Genomic DNA, 23,914 nt, shown 5'->3' on the forward strand with positions numbered 1-23,914 from the left:
AAGTAAACATCTAGATCTACAAGAATATGACTTTTAAATTGAAAAAACACAATCTTTTTCTCTATTTACTGCAGTTTCAAAATAAGTGCTGTAAAATTCGACAAATATCTCAAAGAAAGGCTAAAAAACTAGAAATTTCTTCAGGGTAACAAACTTTCTTTTCATATTCGAAAAAAAGTTTATTCCATTCCATACAGTTTGAGCTAAAAAAAATATAAACTATTTTTATTTTTAAAAGGTCTGCGATTTTTTTTTGTAGTGTCACTGAAATGATCACTAGCCGTATCGTGAAAAGGGACATAATTTTTTTTTTCAAAGGGTAGGAATACTTCAAACTTCCTAACTGTTTAAAATCTTTAACTTTTACTTAAAAATCAAAATAGGTTTAAAAAAATGTTGACTAAAAAAAGTGTTTTTTTTTATAATGGACGAATATGTTTTCTGGTGTACTAAGGCGTCTGCAATTACCTTTTTGGGACCTGATTTGCCACTGATACGATTGAGCTATTTACTACATGAAAGAATTCTGCTTCACAGATGGGTTCAGTCGGCGCACTGGAGTTGTCTTACTCGGTCCGCCCGTAAAATTGGGTAATAGTAACTGATTGGGGACCTGTTACAACTAAAGGTAAAAGGTATCAAATAGAACTTTCAAAATATTCCTCATCTTCTTTTTCCGAGAATTCAGATGGGGCAAGGTCAGACTCCCTGCATGCCCTCTCCGTTCCGCGACAGGAGCATAAGCTACAGCATCCTTTCATTTTTCAGCAGCTACAGTCTTTCCTGCATCTTCCACTTTTGCATCTGCAGTAAGTTCCCAGGCTTGATGCTTCTTTACAGCTTGAGACGACCGCATCTACTCCCCTTCAGCCATCTTCCATCCATGGAAGAGTGGATCTGGAATGCTTGGCCGAGCCTGTACTGACGACAAGATTATCCATGTAGTGAATATGGCTCTTCGAATACATGGCTCGAAGGTGTCGTCAGAAGGTGGCAGTCTTCTCACATCTTGTTTCTGGCACCAAATGTAAGCCCTTACACTGGCCAGTGAATTGAATCCGGCCTGTTAAACGTACATTTCAATGACCAGGGATTTTGATAGGTCGTAAGCTTCTCTAAACGCGTCGAATGAAAGCTTCCCTTCTGCGTCGAGAACTTCAAGAAAATTCGCTCAGTCCTTCAGCTTGAAGCTCTTCAAAAAAATGAACACAGGCTACTGCCACGTCTGTTTCGTTGGCATGCACAACGATGCTACAAACGTAACGGCTAGCGTCCTTGGTATGTGTCATAAGGCATTGGTCAGCCCCTTCGTGGCTGGAGGACAAGCATTCCTCGTAGTCACAGTGTTCTGGTAAAGTTGGACTGCAGCCACGCTTGACCACTTTGAATCTCTCCTTGAACCCACCTGAGAGAAAAAGGTTGAATGCGTTCGGAAGCTGATCACCCATCTGCTCCCAGGTTTCATACAAAATTCTGAGGAGCCGGCTTTTAGGCACCGAGCTTGCAAGTGCGGCATCCATTCTTCAATTGTTCTAAGAGTGAAAATCCGGAGGTTTTTCCCTTTTCCTTGTCGGATTCTGTATGCTGATTTCAAGGAGATCGACTCTCTGATGTCCGTGAGCTTCCCAAACAGCCCGTCGTACCAATCTGTGACAATGTGGACTTCAGGAATACCCACTGGAAGATTATTCAGCAACGATAGAAGCAATCTTTCCGCGAAGGATTTGACTGTTTCAAACCTGGGCCGATATGACCTTATCTTGGACATTAGGTCAATGATGTGCACTGTAGCTGATTTTGTCTCTTTGGATTTCAAAGTCGCCGGCCAAGCTGCAAGTCCTACTTTTTTTCTTAGCCAGTTCAACAGCACAGCTTTGTTCCCCGTCCTCATTTTCCAGCCAGAGGATGTCTTAGTTGATTGTTGCGGAAGATGTTCAAAAATGGATGGATGGAAAGGAAGAATCTCCTTTATGAGGATCTTTGCAACTGCTTTCTCCTTTTCTTCACTGTAGCTCAACTGAGCAGTAATGATTCTCTTCAAGGCTGTTACTTCAGAGCTCAAGAGATCGTTCTAGGGACACCCTTCACTTTCTGAGTTGTTCTCTCTGAAGGGATAGTTTGGACTGCAACATTTTTCACATCGTCTTTCCTGTTGCACATAAAGTCCTCAACCATCCCTCAGAAAGTCCCCAGAAAGTCCCTGGACCACCCTGACAGATTAGCTGCTCTAATAGTGTCTAGTGGTGCACCTATCAACATAAAATCTTTAAAATTGACCCTGGGAAATATTACCACATGTGGAATGCTGATGCCAGCAACATTTATGGTGCAAATCCCTTTGAGATTTTTTTCTAAGAGACTTCTTTATGTCTGAGCTAAATATCCCTGCTAATTTGTTCTAAGGTCATCTAGGCTGCTTAGACAAAAAAGGAGAAGTTATAAGTATAATTTCATTATAAATATAAATTGTCTAAATGATGCTAATATAGTAATTGACAGTTTTTTTTTTTACTCACTCATGCTTTTTTTCATCATGCAATATAATGTTGTATCATTGACTGGTCAGAGGTAGAATATTTATTGTAGTCAAAGGTACAACATACCACAATTACTTATTAAAAGCATTCATTCAGTTATGGGTTGCAAATTTATGATTTAAGTACTATGCCATTTATGTACTCTAAAGATATTATTCACTGCAATATAAAACTGCGAAAAGTAGGTCTAAATCAATGAAAATTCCTGAAAATTCTTTTCCAAAATAATATTCTGCTAGACTACAAATGGATGTATTTCTCAGCTAAAAATGTCAATTATCTCATTAGACATTTATTGTAGAAACATGTTTTTAACTTTTGGCTATTAACTTTGAGTTTGTGTGACGGACCACCTTGACTAAATGTCCTAAATGACTTGACCGAAATGAGGCGTAGAGTAACGTGGGAAAACTTTCTGAATCGTCGTGATACCAAGATCACTTGCTAATCGGTATTGACACCCAAGAACCCAAAACTACAAATCGATGTTTTGAGTCATAGTTCTAACAAACCGACCATGTCCCATAAAATAATTGTTTATCTGCCTAAATAACGCTAATTAACTGGTGTTTACCTTTACTTTGATAGTATTACATCATCATTTCAGGGTCAATGACTTTCTCTCTGTCCAGGAATGATTAATTCTACCTGCTGTGACGTGGTGAAAAAAAACACTTCCCGCTAGGTAGCAGGTTACTAAACAAAATTCTTATTATCGGGTACACTCGCTAAAAAGTTGCAGACCCCCCAGATACAATAATTTAAACATTTTTTTTTAGCTCAATGTGTTCGGAATTAAACGGGCTTTCTTTTTTAATTTATAAAAAGAAAATACTTTATCTTGAAAAAATTTTGAGTTTTTACCTTTTCTGTCAGAAACTTGTTGACAAAAATCTGATTTTTTTTTTTAAACTGCAGCAAAAAGGGTACTTTTTTTTTTACAAAGAAAAATCATATTCGTCTAGCCCCAAGTCTGTTCTTCCTATTGATGAAATGAAAAAAAAAAGTTTTTTTTTAACTGAAAGTAAGGAGCGACATTAAAACTTAAAACGAACAGAAATTACTTCTTATATGAAAGGGGCTGCTTCCTCATCAACATCCCGCTCTTTACGCTAAAGTTTGACTCTTTCTCTCAACTCTAATTTTTAAAACAGTAAAAAACTTTAGCGTAAAGAGAGGGGCGTTGATGAGGTAGCAGCCCCTTTCATATACGAAGTAATTGCTGTTTGTTTTAAGTTTTAATGTCGCTCCATACTTTTAGTTAAAAAAAACTTGTTTTTTTATTTAATTTCTGAACGTTTTTGAATCAACGAATGTTTTGATTTTGGCTCTTCGCAGAGGAATAATTAAAACGAAATTTGCATATTTATTTTTTTTGGCTAAATGACTTTCTCATAGGTTTATCAAATGATTTTGAGAAAAAAGGAGCGGGGGAGGAAGCCTAGTTGCCCTTCGATTTTTTGGTTACTTAAAAAGGCAACTAGAACTTTTAATTTTTTACAGATGTTTTTATTAGTAAAAGATATACGTAACTTATAAATTAGCTTACGGAACGAACTTTTGTATTCTCATGTTTTTATTACATATATGAGGGGCTTCACCCCCTCGTCAGTACCTCGCTCTTTACACTAAAGCTTAAATTTTGTCCCAATTCATTAAGAATGACCCCTGAATCACAGAAGCCGTAGAATAAATAGTTGACATTACTAAAAATACTTCAGCGTGAAGAGCAAGGCATTAGGAGGAGGCGAGCCCCTCCTCCTAATATGCGTAATAATTTCTTTTCTTTTTAAGTTTTAATGCTGCTCCTTACTTCCAGTTGAAAAAACTTTTTCATATTTATTTTTTCATTGTTTTTTAAATAATGCTAGAAAATTTTTCGCTCCCTTCATGGAAATTTTCTTCCCCCATGACAAATTCCTCCAAGGAAAGTACCCCCAACATATCCCCCTCTCCTCAACCCCTCCCCCAACCAAAACAACCCCCTGAAAACGAATGTACACTTCCCAATACCCATAACTATATGTAAGCACTGGTCAACGTTTGTAACTTGTAGCCCCTCCCACGGGGAATGTGGGGGAGTAAGTCGTCCCCAAATACATAGTTATAAGGTTCTTCGACTACGCTGAATGAAATGGTTATCTCAGAATTTTGATCCGTTGACTTTGGGAAAATAATTAGCGTGGGAGAGGGCCTAAGTCGTCCCCAAATACATAGTTATAAGGTTCTTCGACTACGCTGAATGAAATGGCTATCTCAGAATTTTGATCCGTTGACTTTAGCGTGGGAGAGGGCCTAGGAGCCCTCCAATTCTTTTGGTCACTTAAAAAGGGCACTAGAACTTTTCAGTTCCGTTAGAATGAGCCCTCTCGCAACATTCTATGACCACTGGGTCGATAGGATCACCCCTGAAAAAAAGAAAAAACAAAAAAAAAACAAACAAATGAATACGCATCCGTGATCTGCCTTCTGGCAAAAAATACAAAATTCCACATTTTTTAAATAGGAGCTTGAAACTTCTACAATATGGTTCTCTGACACGCTGAATCTGATGGTGTGATTTTCGTTAAGATCGTATGACTTTTAGGGGCCTTTCCCTCTATTTTCTGAAATGAGGCAAATTTTCTCAGGCTCGTAACTTTTGATGGGTAAGACTAATCTTAATGAAACTTATATATTTAAAATCAGCATTAAAATGCGATTCTTTTGATGTAGCTATTGGTATCAAAGGCTCCTAACTACAGTTCGTTACCACGAACTGTTTGATGTAAGAGAACGCTGGATTTGACCAATCTTATCTGTAAAAAAGAAATTAGAATCGTCAAACCCCATTATAGTCCAAATTTGGTGTTCTTGGCCTATACCTTAGAGACGTCCCTACAGCAGACATGCACCCTACGATATTCGTTTTTAGCAAGGTCGACTAACATGGGATCCACCCTTAACATTTTTGTACTTTCCGGCATGGAAGGTTGAGATGGCTAGGCCACGTTCTACGGATGAAGGATGACAGATTACCGAAGATTGTCCTTTTTGGCCAACCGTCTGGGGCTACACGGAAAGCAGGTCGTCCTTGCCTGGGTTGGGAGGATGTCATAAATAAAGATTTAAAGGAAATGGGAACTTCCTGGGAGGGTGTAAAGAGGGAGGCTTTAAATAGATTAGGTAGGAGGAGGAGCGTGCATAGCTGCGTTGGCCTCAGGCGGCTTGGTGCTGCAGTGAGTTATTAGTAGTAGTAGTAGTAGTAGTACTAATCGAAGTAAGCGAGATACAGAATCTTTTACCAAAAGATTATTTTACATATTTAATATTTTACCGTGGTGAATATTCTACCACGGTAAAATATGGTATAAAAGATAATTCCATTTTCCAACCATGAACATCAAGGAAAAGGAATTTTTGGCATTGAAAGCAATGAATTGTTTCTTTTTTCTTCTTCTTTTCTTTCTTCGCCGCTAGTGGGGCACTATAAAGAGAACATATATTACCAAAAAATTCTCGTCATAATGAAGACTCAAAGTCGGCTTACCCCAGTCGCAAAAAGGGCCCTAAAACATTACACCATCACATCCTGTGTCGCTCTGTTTGCTTAATATATTTTGCTATTCTCAATGATTAGTTTATTACGTGCTAGAAATGTAGGAAAAAAATAGAACTGAAAAATCACTACTCGCCACCAAAGATGTAAAATGAAGGGGAAGGGTAGGACTTATACCCTTACATGTTAACCTCCCCCTTGTATTTTAAAAAATAGCTTCTTTGGAGGCATTTTAATTAAAAAAAAAGGAAGACAACTAAGTGCTCATTTTAAAACTAAAATAAAAAAAGAAGATGGTTTGGTTGAAGAAGTACTAGTCAATACTAGTTTACTAGTAAATTATGAACCTAATAAATTTTAATATTGACACACTCCTATTATTTAGTAATTGAGTGACGGATCTTGAAACGATTATCGCTTATAACTAAAAAGTAAACAGGATAACACAATTCCTTATCTGTTATTTAGAAACTTCTAATTTTACTTTCGCTGATATAGTGGTTTTTCAACTATGAACCATTCATTGTTGTTAAAAGTGATTTTTACCATACTATCAGCTTCAAGCTTTTTGATAATAATTTTCACTGCAATTAGCAGTGATTTTAGTTCAAAGGAGTTACAAATTTTGTTATCATCAAATATCACATGTGATGGTAGTAGAGACAGTGATAATATTATATCATTCTCCCTTTTTGGTGATTGGAAGGACTCTAAGTGGAAATCAAGATTTTTTAGACCCATGAAGAAGAATATACTTTTTTCCGAAAAATTTTACCCAGGTAAGACTCTAGTGGTTCACTCGCTTACATGTTCTTATACGCAACTACTTATAATATATATGTAAGTATATAAGTGTTTTAAGTATTTAGTATAGGAGTATATTTAAGTATGTCAAGGTAATTAAGTATCAAGTATTTTTTTGTAAGAATAAAGAAAATGATATTAAAATTTAATTAAATCTAAATTAAAGCACGATATAAGAGTGGAAATATTATTAATACAGTATGGCCAAACTTGGGACAAACAGAAATCTTGAACGAATATACAAAGTAGTGAATTACTTTAGTTGGTTTTACCAAAGGTAAAGATAGTGTAACAGACAGACACTACATTTAATCTATATATATAAAAATAAATTGTCTGTCTGTGGATCAGGTGACGTCATGTTTCTGTGTCGGCTGACGTCATGAAGTTAGTTGTCGTCATTTTTGCTATGACGGTGACGTCATTAAAGATATTTAAGACATATATGTTCACGTAGAAATCTATTAATGTTTAAGTTTAAAATGACTGATGAACTTACAGTGGCAAAAGCCGATGAAGATGCTCAAAGAGTCTATGCCAAAAAACTTGCTGCTGATAGAGAAAGTCAGAAAAGAAAGCGTGCCGAGGAACTACCAGAGCAACGCGAAAGCATAATTGCTGCTAAAAGAGAAAGTGAAAAAAGAAGGCGTGCCGAGGAATCACAAGAACAGCAAGAAATCAGGCTTGCTGCTGATAGAGAAAGTAAGAAAAGAAAGCGTGCCGAGGAATCACAAGAACAGCAAGAAATCAGGCTTGCTGCTGATAGAGAAAGTAAGAAAAGAAAGCGTGCCGAGGAATCAGAGCAACCTGAAAGTTATCGCCTGGCATTCAGGTACAACCCAGTCGATGATTATAGCTTGAGTAGATGTGTTCAAATCGGGACAATGTCTAAAATTTGTCCCTATTGCAAGGCCTTGAAATTCAATGGTGAAACAATGGGAATGTGTTGCGCCTCAGGAAAAGTTAAACTTCCTCTATTGGCTGCACCACCAGAGCCATTGAAGACTTTCCTTACTGGAACTACGTCAGAATCTAAGCGTTTTTTGTCAAAAATCAGAAAATACAACTCATGTTTCCAAATGACGTCGTTTGGAGCCCAAATCAAAAATCCAGATCAATTTATGTCTACTTTCAAAGTAAAAGGGCAAATTTATCATACAGCAGGGCCCCTTCTACCATTCTCAGGCGAGAATCATAAATTCTTACAATTGTACTTCATCAGTGATAGAAATTCTGAATTGAATGCACGTTGCGAAATTTCTCCCAAGGTTGAAAGGACAATCGTTTCCCAATTACAACATCTTTTCCACGAAAATAATAATTTAGTGCGTCTGTTCAAAACAGCCATCGATTTGATGCCTACTGATACGCATAAAATTGTTATTTCCGCTGACAAAACGCCTCCTGGCCAACATGTGCGTAGATACAATGCTCCAACTATCGACGAAGTGGCAATTGTTATGGTCGGTGATCAGTTTTTACCTCGAGATATTATTCTTCATAAGCGAAACGCTCAGTTGTTAAGAATTGCTGAAACTCATCGATGCTACGATGCCTTACAATATCCTATAATTTTTTGGGATGGAGCCGACGGCTATCACTTTAATATTAAATTGATGAATCCAGCCACTAACAAAGAAATGAATAAGAAATGCAGTGCAATGCATTATTATTCCTATAGACTAATGATTCGGCAGGATGAAGAAAATTATATTTTAAAATGCCGTGAATTGTTTCACCAATTTGTCGTTGATATGTATGCTAAAATTGAATCAGAACGTTTGCTATATATCCGCCTGAATCAGACCAAGCTCCGCTCTGAACAATACATTCATTTGCGAGATGCAGTTATAAATGACGGTAATACCACAAACGTTGGAAGATTAACAATTTTACCTTCGTCATATGCTGGCAGTCCCCGTCATATGCATGAATATGCTCAAGATGCTATTGCGTATGTTCGTCTCTATGGTCGTCCAGATTTATTTATTACATTTACATGTAATCAATCTTGGGACGAGATACTGCAGCTTTTACTTCAAGGCCAATCGGCGGTTCATAGACATGACATTACGGCCCGTGTCTTCCGGCAAAAGTTGAAATCACTGATACACTACATAGTAAAACTTGAAGTGTTTGGGTCAGTGCGATGCTAGATGTACTCAGTGGAATGGCAAAAACGAGGTTTGCCACACGCACATATACTAATCTGGCTACATAAGAAAATTACTTCGAACGAAATTGATGATTTGATTTCCGCTGAAATACCTGATAAAATGTCGATAAGGGGTTACATGATATTATTGTAAAAAATATGATACATGGACCTTGCGGTGCACTGAACGCAAATTCACCATGCATGGCCAAAGGAAGGTGCACAAAGCAATATCCTCGACTTTTAGTATTAAAGACAATTACTGGCAATGATGGTTACCCACAATATAGAAGAAGATCTACTGAAGATGACGGTAAAACAGCAATAATAAAGAAGCGTAACGGTACCACCATCGAAGTAGATAACCAGTGGGTTGTTCCATATTCCCCATTATTATCAAAAACATTTAATGCACACATAAACGTTGAATACTGTAACTCCGTAAAGGCAATCAAATACATATGTAAATACGTCAACAAAGGCAGTGACATGGCAGTTTTTGGCTTGCAGCCCGAAATCAAAGATTTCGACGAAATCGTACAATATCAGGCTGGAAGATACATAAGCAGTAATGAAGCTGTTTGGCGAATTCTTTCATTTCCGATACATGAACGTAGTCCAGCTGATGTTCACTTAGCGGTACATTTACAGAATGGTCAACGTGTTTATTTCACGGAAACCAACGTGCAACAAAGAGCCCTGAATCCACCGGATACAACATTAACAGCTTTTTTTTCGCTTTGCAGAAATGATTCTTTTGCAAAAAAACTGCTGTATACTGAAGTGCCTTCGTATTACACGTGGAATACTAAAAATAAAGTATTTGAACGTCGAAAACAGGATAAGTCAGTCGACGGCCAACCTACCATCTTCAAAAATACCACGATAGGAAGACTCTACACCGTTCACCCCAATCAACATGAATGCTTCTTTCTACGCCTGCTTTTGGTGAATGTACCCGGTCCGACATCCTTTGAGTATTTGAGAACTGTCAACGGTACTATACATGACACTTACCGTAGTGCATGCCAAGCTCTGAATTTATTGGAGAATGACCAACACTGGGATAACTGCATCAATGACGCGTGCGAAACGTCAACCCCAAGTCAAATTCGTGCATTGTTTGGCATCATTTTAACAGCTTGCTCTCCATCAGCTCCTACAAAGTTATGGGAAAAATATAAGTCAAAAATGTCCGAAGATATACTCCATCGAAAACAGTTAGAGACGTCAGATATGACTTTTGATTTTACATCAGAAATTTATAACTACACTTTAGTTATTATAGAAGATTTGTGCGTACGTATGGCAAACAAACCTCTTCAGGATTTGGGAATGCCTTCACCTAACCGTATCGCTGCTGTTTCGACATGTGTAGAATTGGATCGTGAACAAAGTTACAGTACGAGTGATCTATTGTCGTATGTACAAAATAACATTTCCAAGTTAACGTCGGAACAAAAAGACATTTATGATACGATAATGCATTGTGTCGATAACAACGTTGGAGAAATTTTCTTTTTGGATGCGCCAGGAGGTACTGGTAAAACGTTCGTGATAAAACTGATTCTGGCATCAATTCGATCAAAAATGATATAGCGTTGGCAATTGCGTCGTCCGGAATAGCCGCAACATTGCTGCCTGGTGGAAGAACTGCTCATTCCGCTTTGAAATTGCCTCTGAATTTGCATTCTACAGAAACTCCCACGTGTAATATTTCCAAATCATCTGGGATGGGTAAAGTATTGCAGCAATGCAAACTTATTATTTGGGATGAGTGCACAATGGCACACAAAAAATCGCTCGAGGCTCTGGATTAATGCTTGAAAGATTTGAGAGGCAAGTCGAAACCCTTTGGCAGCACATTAATATTGCTTGCGGGAGATTTCAGGCAAACATTACCTATAATACCTAGATCAACTCCTGCAGACGAAATGAATGCTTGCCTAAGAAATTCTAATTTATGGGCACACGTAAAAATATTAAAATTAACTACAAATATGCGTGTCCGATTGCAAAACGATGACTCTGGTCAAACATTTTCAGATCAATTGCTGGCAATTGGAAACGGAAAGCTCCCAGTAGACTCAATTTCAGGACGTATACAACTACCTGCTGATTTCTGTAATTTAGTGACGTCCAAAAATGAATTGATTGAAAAAGTATTTCCGAATATTCTAAAAAATTATAAAAATAATAAATGGCTAAGTGAAAGAGCGATTCTCGCACCCAAAAATATAGACGTCCACGAAATCAACAATATTATTTTGACCAAGATTCGAGACCAGGCAGTCCTTTACAAGTCAGTCGACACAGTTTTGGAACCAAATGAAGCGGTTAATTATCCATCTGAATTTTTAAATTCCATAGATCTTTCAGGGTTTCCACCACATGTGCTACAACTAAAAATAGGCGTACCAATAATACTTTTAAGAAATATCAACCCACCAAAGCTTTGCAATGGCACGCGACTTGCCGTAAAAAAAACAATGGAAAACCTAATAGAGGCCACAATCTTGACAGGGCCTTTTGAGGGTGAGGCTGTTCTTATTCCTCGCATTCCCATGATTCCAACGGATCTGCCTTTTCAATTTAAAAGATTGCAATTCCCAATTCGATTAGCATTTGCAATCACCATTAACAAAGCTCAAGGTCAATCATTAGAAAAATGTGGTATAGATCTTAATACTGATTGTTTTTCCCATGGACAATTGTACGTTGCATGTTCGAGGGTCGGTAAACCTGACAATCTATTTATATGTAGCGACAATTTGACAGCGAAGAATGTTGTATGTTCGCAAGTTTTACGCAGTTAATTTGTATTGTATATAAAATCTATCTATCTATCTATCTATATAAAAACGAGTTGTATGTATGCATGTTTGTTTGTTTGTAAAAAGAGCGTTTGCATATGACGTCATTATTAGTACATAAGGCTTTGTATATGCACAGACAATGGGAAAGCCAAGAATGTTGTATATTCGCAAGTTTTACGTAGTTTGAAACACATATATAAATCTATCTATATATATATATATATATATATATATATATATATATATATATATATATATATATATATATATATATATATATATATAATATATATATATATATATATATATATATATATATATATATATATATATATATATATATATATATATATATATATATATATATATATATATATATATATATATATATATATATATATATATATATATATATATATATATATATATATATATATATATATACAACAAGCATGCGAATATACAACATTCTTCGCTGTCCCATTGTCTGTGCATATACATAGATTGTCAGGTTTGCTGACTCTTGAACATGCAACATATAATTGTCCATGGGAAAAACAATCCGTATTCAGATCTATACCTCATTATTCTAATGATGTGTCCCTGTGTCCTGGTCGTCATTTATGTTCCCTGTGTCCCGGTCGTGATTTGTGTCCGGGTGTTCCAGTCTGTAATTTCTCTTTGAGGTTCCCGGTCGTCATTTATATTCCCTGTGTCCCGGTCGTCATTTGTGTCCCGGTGTCCCGGTATGTAATTTCATCAGTTGACAAACCTGAAGTCAGTTGACAAACAACTTCATGACGCATACAGCTCAATCCTTATAATGACGTCAGTCGAAAAACATGACGTCAGTCGACACACAAACATGACGTCACTCAACACACACACAGACAACTTATCTATATATATATAAATAAGTTGTCTGTCTGTCAGGTGACGTCATGTTTCTGTGTCGACTGACGTCATGTTTTCAACTGACGAAATTACAGACCGGGACATCGGGACACAAATGACGACCGGGACACCGGCACATAGGGAATATAAATGACGACACTCAAAGAGAAAGCGACCGGGACAAAAGGAATGTTCGATTAGCAATCAACATCAACAAAGCACCGGGACACAAATGACGACCGGGACACAGGGAGTATAAATGACGACCAGGACATAAGTAAAAAAAACTAAAAAAAAACTAAAAAAAAAGGTAAAAACTACAAAAAAACTAAAAAGAAAAAAAACTAAAAACTAATAAAAAAACTAAAAAAGCTAAAAAACTAAAAAAACTAAAAACGAAAAAAAATAAAAAAAGGAAAAAAAGGAAAAATAAAGGAGAAAAACAAAACTAAAAAACGAATGTATATACAGACCGGACGACACCGGGATACAAATGACGACCGGGACACAGGGAATATAAATGACGACGGGGACACAGGGACACAACTACAACGGGGACGCCGGGGGGCACAGGGGGATATAAATGACGACCGGGACACAAGGAATATAAATGACGCCCGGGACACTCAAAGAGAAATCACAGACTGGGATACCGGGACAAAAATGACGACCGGGGACACAGGGAATATAAATGACGACCGGGACACAGGGACACAACTACAAAGGGACGCCGGGGGGCACAGGGGGATATATAAATGACGATGGCGACACACAGGGAATGGTCGATTAGCAATCACCATCAACAAAGCTCAAGGGCAATCATTAGAATCATGAGGTATAGATCTGAATAAGGATTGTTTTCCCATGGACCATTATATGTTGCATGTTCAAGAGTCGGTAAACCTGACAATCTATTTATATGCACAGACAATGGGACAGCAAAGAATGTTGTATATTCGCAAGTTTCACGTAGTTAAAAACATATATTATATATATATATATATATATATAATATATATATATATATATATATATATTTATATATATATATATATAATATTATATATATATATATATATTATTATATAGAAATTATATATAATATATATATATATATATATATATATTCACAGGTGGGACAGAGGGACACAACTACAATGGCGCGTAACTAATATGGCGTGTAACGACTTACGCGTGCGGGGGGGCTTGGTGGGTGTGCGAAGCGCCCCCACCAACTAGGTGTTGGGTGGCGCGAAGCGCCACCCCAACAGCTAGTTTTTTATATATATATATAGAAGATATATATATATATATATATATATATATATATATATATATATATATATATATGTATATTATATATATATATACATATATATATACATAAGTTTAAATATTGATTTTTAATTTTCTAGTTTAAATATTCTCATTTCTAAGCTTTTTTGGGTCCTAACCCTACCACTATTTTTTTTTCAGGATGGATCCTTAGAATTTATCATAATTTGCCATCAGATCTGACTCGTGAGCTAGATTCAACTAATGTAAGATTTTGCACTATCACTTCATTAAATTCTGACTACATTACAAATAATTTCAATGATATCAATCCCAGAGTGTGGAGATATTTGGCGTTACTTGACCCAGTTATTGAAGTGGTAACTTTTAGAGATAGCGATGCAATAATGCTACAACGAGAGGTAGACGCAGTCAATGAGTGGCTCCATTCATCTCCAACCTACCATGTTATGCGAGACAATCAATACCATGGAGTTAAAATTCTAGCAGGCCAGTATCTTTCAGTTATTTTGATTTTGAATGGCGTCAACTAGCAGGAGGGAACGATGCATGAAATATACCCATTTACCGAAGAAAACACTATGAATTGATGTTACTGGCTATAGGTTGAAATTTTTTTTTCATTTTTAAATATTCACACCGAACTTTTGTCAATCATAATATTTTCCAGCAAAAAAACTTGGACCTTAAGGTCTTCGTTTAATTTAGAATAAAATATCGACAAGCGTTAAGAAATGCCACTGCGTATGAGAAATGATTTATAAATATGTATATTGAAGTGGTTATACATAGGCTTTTCTTGGCGGAAAAGCAGATAATAATTCCTATGATTTTAGGGTAGTGATCATTTTTTCTTTGATGTCTAATAATATACAGTCTGCTAAGCTATGAAATAGATTTTATTTGGTGGAAATCCAACGTTTTAACATCTTATGCATGAAAGATAAAATTCTACAAAAAAAGTTATTCTTGGCAAATGGACAGCAAAACTCTCTCTCTCTTTCTCTCTCTCCCTCTCCCCCCCCCTCTCACCCTCCCTCTCTCTCCTCTCTCCTCTCTCTCTCTCTCTCTCTCTCTCTCTCTCTCTCTCTCTCTCTCTCCCTCCCTCTCTCTCTCTCTCTCTGAGGGGGTAGGCCTGAGAGGGTAGAGGTAGGTAGGTAGAAAAAAGATTTTTAAGTATCTGGTTTAAGGTTTTAGAAAATGGGAATTATTATGGTACTCTTCCATTGCATTCTGTTCTTTTCATTGCAGATATAGCACTAAAATTTGCCATTGTTTATGCCATATGACACTGTATGAAAGTGATATCAAGACTAATTTATAAGAAAAACACAAAAATATCAAATAAGCTTTCGAAAAACAGAACTGAAAAACCTCTCTTTCACGTTCGAGTAACCTACCCAGCTTGAACCATTAGTCAGTAAGTAAATAAAGAAGAATATTAAGGGGGTGGGGATGGAGGGTTAAGAGGAGGGAGGAATGCTAACCTCAGGTTTAGATTTTTTAGCACGGAAATTTTGTTTTTATTCTTATCATTTTCCCTAGTCCTTTGGCTCCATAGGTCACCCCAAAAGTGCATTTTTTTGTGACATATGTCATCTTACGATAGTGTTATCAAGATGAATTTAAAAGAAGTAATTAGACATTAGATATTAGCCTTAAACGCAAAGGTTGAACCAAAGCTCTTTTGTATATTCTAAGGCCCAGCGCCGAAGAAAAAAAAGGAGAAAAAAGGGGGTACATCTGGGCTATCCATCTAAAGCGGAGATTTTCCCTGTTCTTCATGCTATGGGTAGTAATTTTTGTTTTTGGGTTAGTGGCAATGGCCAATAGCCTCAATTGGTGTGGCCAGTTTTGATAGAATATTTTAAGTTGTAATCCAGCACCATTTTAAAGAGGCTTCAGACTCTTTTTCGAGATTCCAGTAAATTAGTCTTCAGAACAACATTGTACTATGCAGATTAATAAAACTAATAGTTACCATCCTTAAATCACGTAAAAGTAGAATATTTTTTACTAGGCAGTTTCTTTTAACGTATTAGAAAATTACTTTTACTATTTGTCGTGGTTTGCTCTTTACTAGGTTGTAACTATTGCTACAACCATAATCATGTGAATTAAATGTCCCTTAAGAGTATCTGCAACTACATATCACCTCTTAAATTACAGGTATGTTTGGCATCAAGTTGGGAAAACGGAGAGCAGAAGTTCGGAAATATACCTCAGAAATGATATATCGGTCAATCCGAAATAAAAATAAGGATACAGACCAGAACCTGCTTGCAAAACTTTTTTGGGATGATGTGAGAAATAACTGTGTAAGTAGCATCATTTTGATTAAAACCTAAGTTTATTTGGTGTAAAAGCAAAATTCCTAATATAGAAGACGAAATATTACATGCGGAGTATTTGAGAAATTTTTTTTAGAAAATGTTTTCTATGTTTATCCTGGTAGTTCCTTTGGTAATCTGGCTCCTTCCCAATACCCCTTAACCTTATATTCTGTAACTAATCCAACATTCAACATTTCAAGCCTTTTTGCACTTTGAGGATTGATAGCAGGTCTTCACCTGCACTTTACAATACAGGAAAGTAATTTACCAATTCAAAAAAAAGAGGAGAAGGTGTCTTAAAACGATACACTCAAATTCAAATTGGCACGACAAGATGGCAACACTATCTGTTTGATTGAAACCGAAGTCCTTTTTAGCATATAAGAGCTAACCCTTTCTTGACGGGGCTAAAACCAGTAGAGAGCTTTTCAAGTCATCTAGATTTTATCTAGAATAAATCTGAGTCCTTTTCCACCTCTTACACATTACATAGAACGTCTCAAAAGAAGAAACACGTCCTAGCCTAACAAATACTGCGTCGAGATTTGCCACGCTTTCGCTGAGAGTCAAACGTCCCCCAAGGAAGAAGTAGAAAAGCTCTCCTTTGGGGTTGGTCATCAAGCCCGTATCTATTTACCTTATGGAGACAAGCAAAATTTTGGTTTAATCTGTGAAAAGACTGCAGTAAACCATAGTTTGATATCGTGAATTATCTGCGGATCACAATGAAAAAATAAAATTCTGCAAGAGCAAAACACAACCGTGATCTATTTTTCGTCTTTGTTTCTCAAACCTGTAATAGCACCCTCTTACTTCAACCCTCTGATATTCCTTATACTAAATGATATGTTCTGATTGACTATGAATTTTATTATGAGCATGGGTGACCAGGAATGTGTGGTAGTGAATTAAAAACCTGCTTAGCTTTTTTACCGAAAACGGATTAAGCCATGTCAACACAAGCAATCGAGATAGTCATCCAAAAAATTAAACGAATTAAAATTTGACCCAACTCCGACTCCTAAGGAAGGAAAAGCTGATCCCCAATGCAATTCTTTTCTCTATGTCATTGCTGGTGCAACTACTCTCTGCAAACTTTTGAACTTCTTTTGGGTCTGGGCTGCAAACAGTTTCCTATACATTCCCGCACCGATTTGGATTTAAGCAAAGAACTGGTAGTGCTGACGCACTTGCAGCAGCAGTAAGCGCACATATTGAAGTGGAATCAGTGGATGAAGTTCTTGTCGGTCACGATGCTTGACTTGTATTTGATTTACTTATACACTTCACTAAGATTTCTTAAGACTGACAAGCACGGTTTGGGCCTAGATATCTTTCATGAGCTAAATTATATGTACTCGCAGTCATCTACCCATCAAAAGCGTCTGCCAGATAAAAATATACCTCCTGCTCTTCAGAAAAACCTCATACCTGTCTTAAAGGGTGTCTGACAAGGCTTCTCACCTTTACTTTTCAACTATTATAATCTGGAGGCCCGTAACCAATGCCCTTATTCCTTGATCTTAAAATCAATTAATCTGTCCTTAGTAGATTACGCAGATGACAACTTGAATCTCAGTCGTAGGCTACAGACTGCAGCTTGCAGCAGATCACTAAGGCTTTCGGCTTCCTTCAAGATAAATAGCTTAAGGCTGGGCTTTAATTTAACTCAAATAACTCTGAAATCGTTCTTTTGAATTGAAAATGATTACCTCCCCTGATAATAGACCGTAGAAGCTCAGCCAATCAATTATTTAATGTATTTGTGCCTATCCACTGGGTCCTCCTTTATACAAATGAGGCCGCTTCTCATTGAAAATCTTACTCGTCAAATTTTGGCGTTTTAAATCTCTATTATTACATGCAAATTCCGTCTTAACCGTTAACTACTCGCTACCCTTTTTTAATGCTGTGGTCCTCCCTCATATCTTACACATTGCCTCATTCTGCAAAATCTCCGCGAAATCAAACCAATCTAAAACCTGTTCGTTGTTAGCACCTTTTGTCACACATTTATTACGTCTACCAACTTGAAATGGAAATACTCTATTAGTTCAAAAGTATAAACTTATTTTTGTTATGACTTGTTTTCAATTCTCTTTCAGATACGTAAAAAACCTGTTTTTGAATCATTTATTGGTTCATATCTTGGTTAATGTGAAAGACGTTTACTTTTGACTTTTATAATATTTGGAGTTCTTATTTGATATTTGTTGGTTTTGTTGATATTTGTCTTGTGTTACGTTACAATTTGTCGCGATACATTTTGCAGAAACTTTCAACAATGATCACAATGATCACAATGATCAGGGATATTGGTGATCAATATCCCTGATAACGGATGCCATCGGTACATAGTTAGGCTCATCACTGATCATGCTGATGCTTGAAAATGCTTGGTAAATAATAAAAATTTCTAATCTAGAACTGGAAGAATATCACTATTTTATCATCAGTACACACATGAACTCATGAATTTGCGTACAGGAACTTGAAGATAAATGTTTTTTTTTTGTCCAAGTAAAATTATTTATAATACTAACGAAAAGGCTGATATCTTTTACTCATAATATCTGCCAGATATTTCATATATTACACTTGTTAACTGATATACTTTTGGGTGTAATAGCTCAGCATATCAAACTGATACCCAGAAGAAGTATTCATACATTCCCTCCTCCACAGTCACAAAGAAAGTTGCAAGTATCCGCCTCTTCATGGGTAAAACTCAAAAACTGTTGAAAGGCTTTATTAATACTTCTACTCCCGCTGTCTAGCAACATAAAAAGTGATTTAACTGCATCAAGGCTGTCAAAATGGTATTGAATGCTCTCATGAGTAGAATCGGATATATAATTTTTTTTTCTTCAGGGAAAGCTACGAGGGAGTGTAAAACTAAATCAAAAGGTGCAACGTGTATGCAGATTGTCAAAAGGGCGTATATACATATCCTAGGAACAGCTACGGGCATTATGTTGAACTTCCAGAGCATCTCATTGCGGATGTTAAAGTAAATTAAAAGACACTATTTTCACCCATGTTTGTCATCAGAGTATATTTTTGATTTATTAAGAACAGCTAAAGGTACTAAGATGAAAGTTCCAGGGCATGTTGATGGGAATCTTTACCTAAATATGAATCTTCTAAGAACATGTCTACAATTTTTTTTGGAATGGCTAAAGTATTAAGGTAAAGTGAATGGTGGGGTGTATGTTGAATTGAATCAAAACGCACTGTAAGCATGCAGACTGAGGATTTTGAATTTAATTTTTAAGGGCTATCAACAACTACTTCTGCTACTTCAACTAGAACTGCAACTGCAACAACTAGTGCATATACTACAAATACTACAGATACCACTTTTATGACTATTTATGGCTGCAACTCTAATTATTTGCGACTTAGACTGATTGCGTTAGCGACCACTTGTTAGCGACCACAACAACTTGTAACTATAGCTTCAGATACTTGACACAGTGACTGTAATTGCAGCAAATACTTGTGTCTGCAGCTGCTTATGATGGCAACTGCAGATACTTTACACAGTGACTGAGCTGCTTGTGACTGCGACTATTTCTTACTGCTACATTGACTACTTGGAACTAAAACTGCGACTGCATTCGACTGTGACTACTAGTAACTGCAAACAAAACTAGTTGCAATTGCAACTGCTACTGCAGCCGCAACTGCTACCGCTACTGCTACTACTACTACAACTACTACTTCTACTGTTCCAACTTCTATTGTTACAAAAACTACTAATGCTATTATTTCCACAGCAACTATTACTACAACTATTGCTACTGCTGCTGCTATTGCTACCACTTCTACTGCGACTATAGAACTAAATAAAAAGGATTTAAGTGCATCCTGGTTGTCAGTAACACCGATACAGTATCTCAAAATGGAACAGGGTATTAAATTGGAGCTTTCGGCAAAAGTTGATGTGGTATGTAAAATTTAATCAAAATAAATATTGAGCGTCTACATAGTAAAAAGGGTGTCTCTGCAATATTATATTGGAGTTTCATGATCTGTTTTTGGGGGGTTAAATAAAATCGAAAGACATTATTTGTATCCAATTTCTTCTAGAGCGTATCCGTGATATCTCAGAAAGGGCTAAAAATATTAAATGCAAATTGCCTGGCATGCTCAATTTAAAATTGAACTAAAATAAAACTGTATTCAAAATCGTAAACTTAGTGCATGTGCGATGTCTCATGAATAGCTGAGGATATTATTTACTCAAGGCAAGAGAAATAGGAAATAGAATTAAAAACAAAATGCACCCTTTACATCCAAGTTAGTCAAAATAGTGTATCTGTGATATCTTAGGAAACGTTAAGAATTCAAAGGATTAAGGAGATTTTAAAACCCTCTATAATTGAAAAGTTTAACAAATGAAGAAAGACTTAACCAATGAAAACGACTATTTCAATTGAAAAAATAAACATAAATTCAACGTTTTGTGCGGAAAGAATTTTCAGATTAATGTGGCAAAAAATACCTTCGCTGTGGAGCAATCATTTTTGAGCTAAAAGGTATCCTAGAATTTTAATTTCCGTTCAAATTAGCTTTCTCCCGATTTTCCAAGACCGTTGGCTCGTTAAAATCCCCTTTGTAAAATAAAAAAGTGACAACTATTCACCAAGGTTAAATATATTACTGTATCAATGTGTTAGAAATTTGACCGACATAAAAACGTTATCTCTGTTACCTCTCGTTTAGAGGTAATTCGTTTAGAACAAAATGTTCTTCAAGTTAATTTATTCTGAGATTATTCATTTATTTTTCTTTGTAGTGAACTTTAAGTTTATCAATTTCTTAAAAATGTATTTGAGAACTTTGCTACCAATTAAGATCACTTCAGTCGCTAGAAAGTAAAAACTGTCCATTGAAAGCTATTGATCTTGTGGCTGGTGACAGACTACTGAGAGCCATATAAAGATCTAATTTATTTTCTCCAGGTCTCTTGAGGACTTTTTCGTTCCAAATCTGGAGCAAAAAATGTCTTTTTATGTCAGTTTTGAGTATTTAATAAAGTGCTATTTTCAGATTTTGTGCATATAAAGTAAGCAACATCATGAGCAAGGGAGTGAATAACAATTGTTGTTTCATTAAGTTTCAACTTCCTTCTTTACATTCATTCAAAAAACTTTGATTTTCCTAATTATTCACTTTCATTATTACTTAAGAAAGGGAGGTGAGCGATTGACCGTTTGTATGAGCACTGATGCAACCGAACCACAAATGCTGGCGTGCAAGATGTACTCAAAGCTCATTTAAGGCAAGTATCCGAATATCCATTAACTCTTGGCTCTAATTGAACCGGCGTTTTTAAGAACTACAAAGATCAATAGTTTGTTTAAGATTCAATGTCGAACTTTATTTTCAATTGAAAAAGAACTTCTTTTCTTATTTAATTTCTCTTCTTTTTTAATATAATGCGGCTCTTGACTTTTGATGAGTATACTTTAAATTAATAAATGTTATGTGTTTTGAGTCACCTTGAAAGCCAATTTTTAGTTATAGAGAATATTATCTTTTATTGTGCATTTTCTTAGAGTTTCAATTTCTGATAGCCTGGCTAACTCGTCTCATAGCTTGTCCTCTTTTTTGGATCAGTCTGGTTTGTCGATCAAGTTTAAAGATCATTGGAAAATGTCTTGTGTCTGTGATTAATTTAATACTTTTTTTCTTTTTCAGACAGTTCATGACAGTTATTTCTGTGAGCGTTTTAAAGTATCTGGTGAAAGTGAAATTCGACCATTTCCTACTAAAAGGGAGTATCTCACATATGTTGGTAACATACAAAATGACCAAGTGCGCGAAGCTTGCCCAGTTGAATGCAGACCCAAAAACCACAAAGATTGGCTATTCTGCTAGTAGTAGAATCAAAGGTTAAAAACATGGATATAGTGCCTTGATAAAGGTTCTAAATATCACAAAAAATGCGCTGATTTATGCCAGCAGGTAAACTGCTTAGAAGAATTGTAATAGGGACATGGTAATAATAGGAGAGTAACGACAGTAATATGGCAATAAAAACATGGTAATAGAGAAGCAGACCTTCAAGCCGGTTGTTGTTGTTGTTTATAACAACCAAGGAGACCTCTACTGGTGAATGGAAGAAAAAGCGCAGAGATTACCAAAAAAGTCTGCGTGTAATTCACAATAGATTTATGCCTAATTATCATTAAATATTTGATATATATATATTTTCTTTAATGTCAGATGAAAAAATTTATTCCCTTAATGCTTTTAAAGATTGATAATAGAATTGCACTGTTTAAGTAAAGAGTGATGTGATTTTAAATTTTGTGTTTTTTTCTTAGGCTGCTTAAAAACTTCGAAAGGGTTTGTTCCAAAGTGTACACACATTCTTGGAAATGCGAAATTATAGATGTAGCGCTTTTTAAGCAAAAAACAAGTGATTTTTCTAATAAAGGGACAGAAAAATCTTTATTTAGACAATGGTAATTGTCTTTTTTTAAATCTTATGATTTTTTCTTTATTTATTTATCTTTTCCTTTGAAAACCGCAATATGTATAATTAAATGATTGTAGGAAAACGTGCGTGAAAATCTTAATTTCTTATGTATTTCGTCTAATTTTGCTCTTCTTGAGAATTAAGTTCTCATCCCGAAAACAATTCCTGCGAACTTGCACAGTAATTAAGACCTCATTTACTCCTTTCTTCATACTTTTTAACCGTGCATAGTTCTCAAAAATATTCACCGTTCAATTATTCGATTTCTTCTAATAAGAAGAAGAAGTAAGTAAGAGAAATAAACTTTAAATTTTTACTCCTCATGTTTCCTCATGTTTCATTGGTTTACCAGGACATTTCTCAAATACCTATTCCGATATATTTTTGCAGCATACCCAACAAATGTGTAGTTTTTTAATCAAGTTGGAAAGGGAAAAGTTTCCAGTTCCCCACCATGAAAAATATGGAAAAGGAACGTTTGGCATTGAAAGTACTTAATTGTTCCCTTTTTCCTTCTTCTTTTCTTTCTTCAGCGCTAGTGGGGCACTATAAAGAGAACATCGATTCCCCAAAAATGCTTGTCATAATGACGACTGAAAGCCAGCTTGCTACGGCTGCAAAAAAAGGGTCCTAAAGCATCACGTCCTGTGTAACTGTTTGCTTAATACATTTTGCTATTTTTAATGGTTCGTTTAGTACGTGCTAGAAATGTAGAAAAATAAAATAAAACTGAAAAATCTCCTCTCGCCACCAACGATGTCAAAGTAAGGGTTGCAGGTAGGCCTTATACCCTTACATTGTAACCTCCCCGTATATTTTGAAAAATAACTTCTTGAAGGCATTTTAATTGAAAAAAGACAGAAAACTAAGTGCTCATTCCGAAAACTAAAATAAAAAAGAAGGTTGTTTGGTCGAAGAAGTACAATTTACTAATGAATTATGTACCTAGCATATTTTAATATTGACTCACTCCTATTATTGAGTATGTGAGTTAAGGAGCTTGATTCGACTATCTCTAATGACTAGCATGTAAAAAAGATAACACAGTTTC

The 23,914-nt window shown here is 35.9% G+C and overlaps 1 protein-coding gene across 2 annotated transcripts; it reads left to right on the forward strand.

Annotated features, from left to right (window-relative positions):
- Positions 1-5,503: 5,503 nt before the first annotated feature.
- On the forward strand, positions 5,504-22,689 carry LOC136037035 (uncharacterized). Of its 2 annotated transcripts, none has more exons than XM_065719453.1 (4): positions 5,504-6,854; positions 14,221-14,529; positions 16,210-16,358; positions 20,153-20,412. In XM_065719453.1, the coding sequence occupies exons 1-4, from the start codon at positions 6,587-6,589 to the stop codon at positions 20,213-20,215; spliced, it is 789 nt and encodes a 262-aa protein (XP_065575525.1). In that variant the 5' UTR covers positions 5,504-6,586; the 3' UTR covers positions 20,216-20,412. The 2 variants fall into 2 exon arrangements, with proteins under 2 accessions (XP_065575525.1, XP_065575524.1); XM_065719452.1 differs by lacking the exon at positions 20,153-20,412 and adding an exon at positions 22,080-22,689 and having other exon boundaries at positions 5,520-6,854.
- The last annotated feature ends 1,225 nt before the right edge of the window (positions 22,690-23,914 follow it).

This window comes from Artemia franciscana, chromosome 16 (genome assembly GCF_032884065.1).
Source record: "Artemia franciscana chromosome 16, ASM3288406v1, whole genome shotgun sequence".
Classification (NCBI taxonomy): domain Eukaryota; kingdom Metazoa; phylum Arthropoda; class Branchiopoda; order Anostraca; family Artemiidae; genus Artemia; species Artemia franciscana.

What these genes read in the sequence shown, in the direction of transcription:
- LOC136037035 (XM_065719452.1), top strand. Translation starts at nt 6,587, where the DNA reads ATGAACCATTCATTGTTGTTAAAAGTGATTTTTACCATACTATCAGCT. An exon ending in TTCCGAAAAATTTTACCCAG is followed by an intron (nt 6,855 to 14,220) that starts GTAAGACTCTAG and finishes TTTTTTTTTCAG; the next exon opens with GATGGATCCTTAGAATTTAT. An exon ending in TGGAGTTAAAATTCTAGCAG is followed by an intron (nt 14,530 to 16,209) that starts GCCAGTATCTTT and finishes CTTAAATTACAG; the next exon opens with GTATGTTTGGCATCAAGTTG.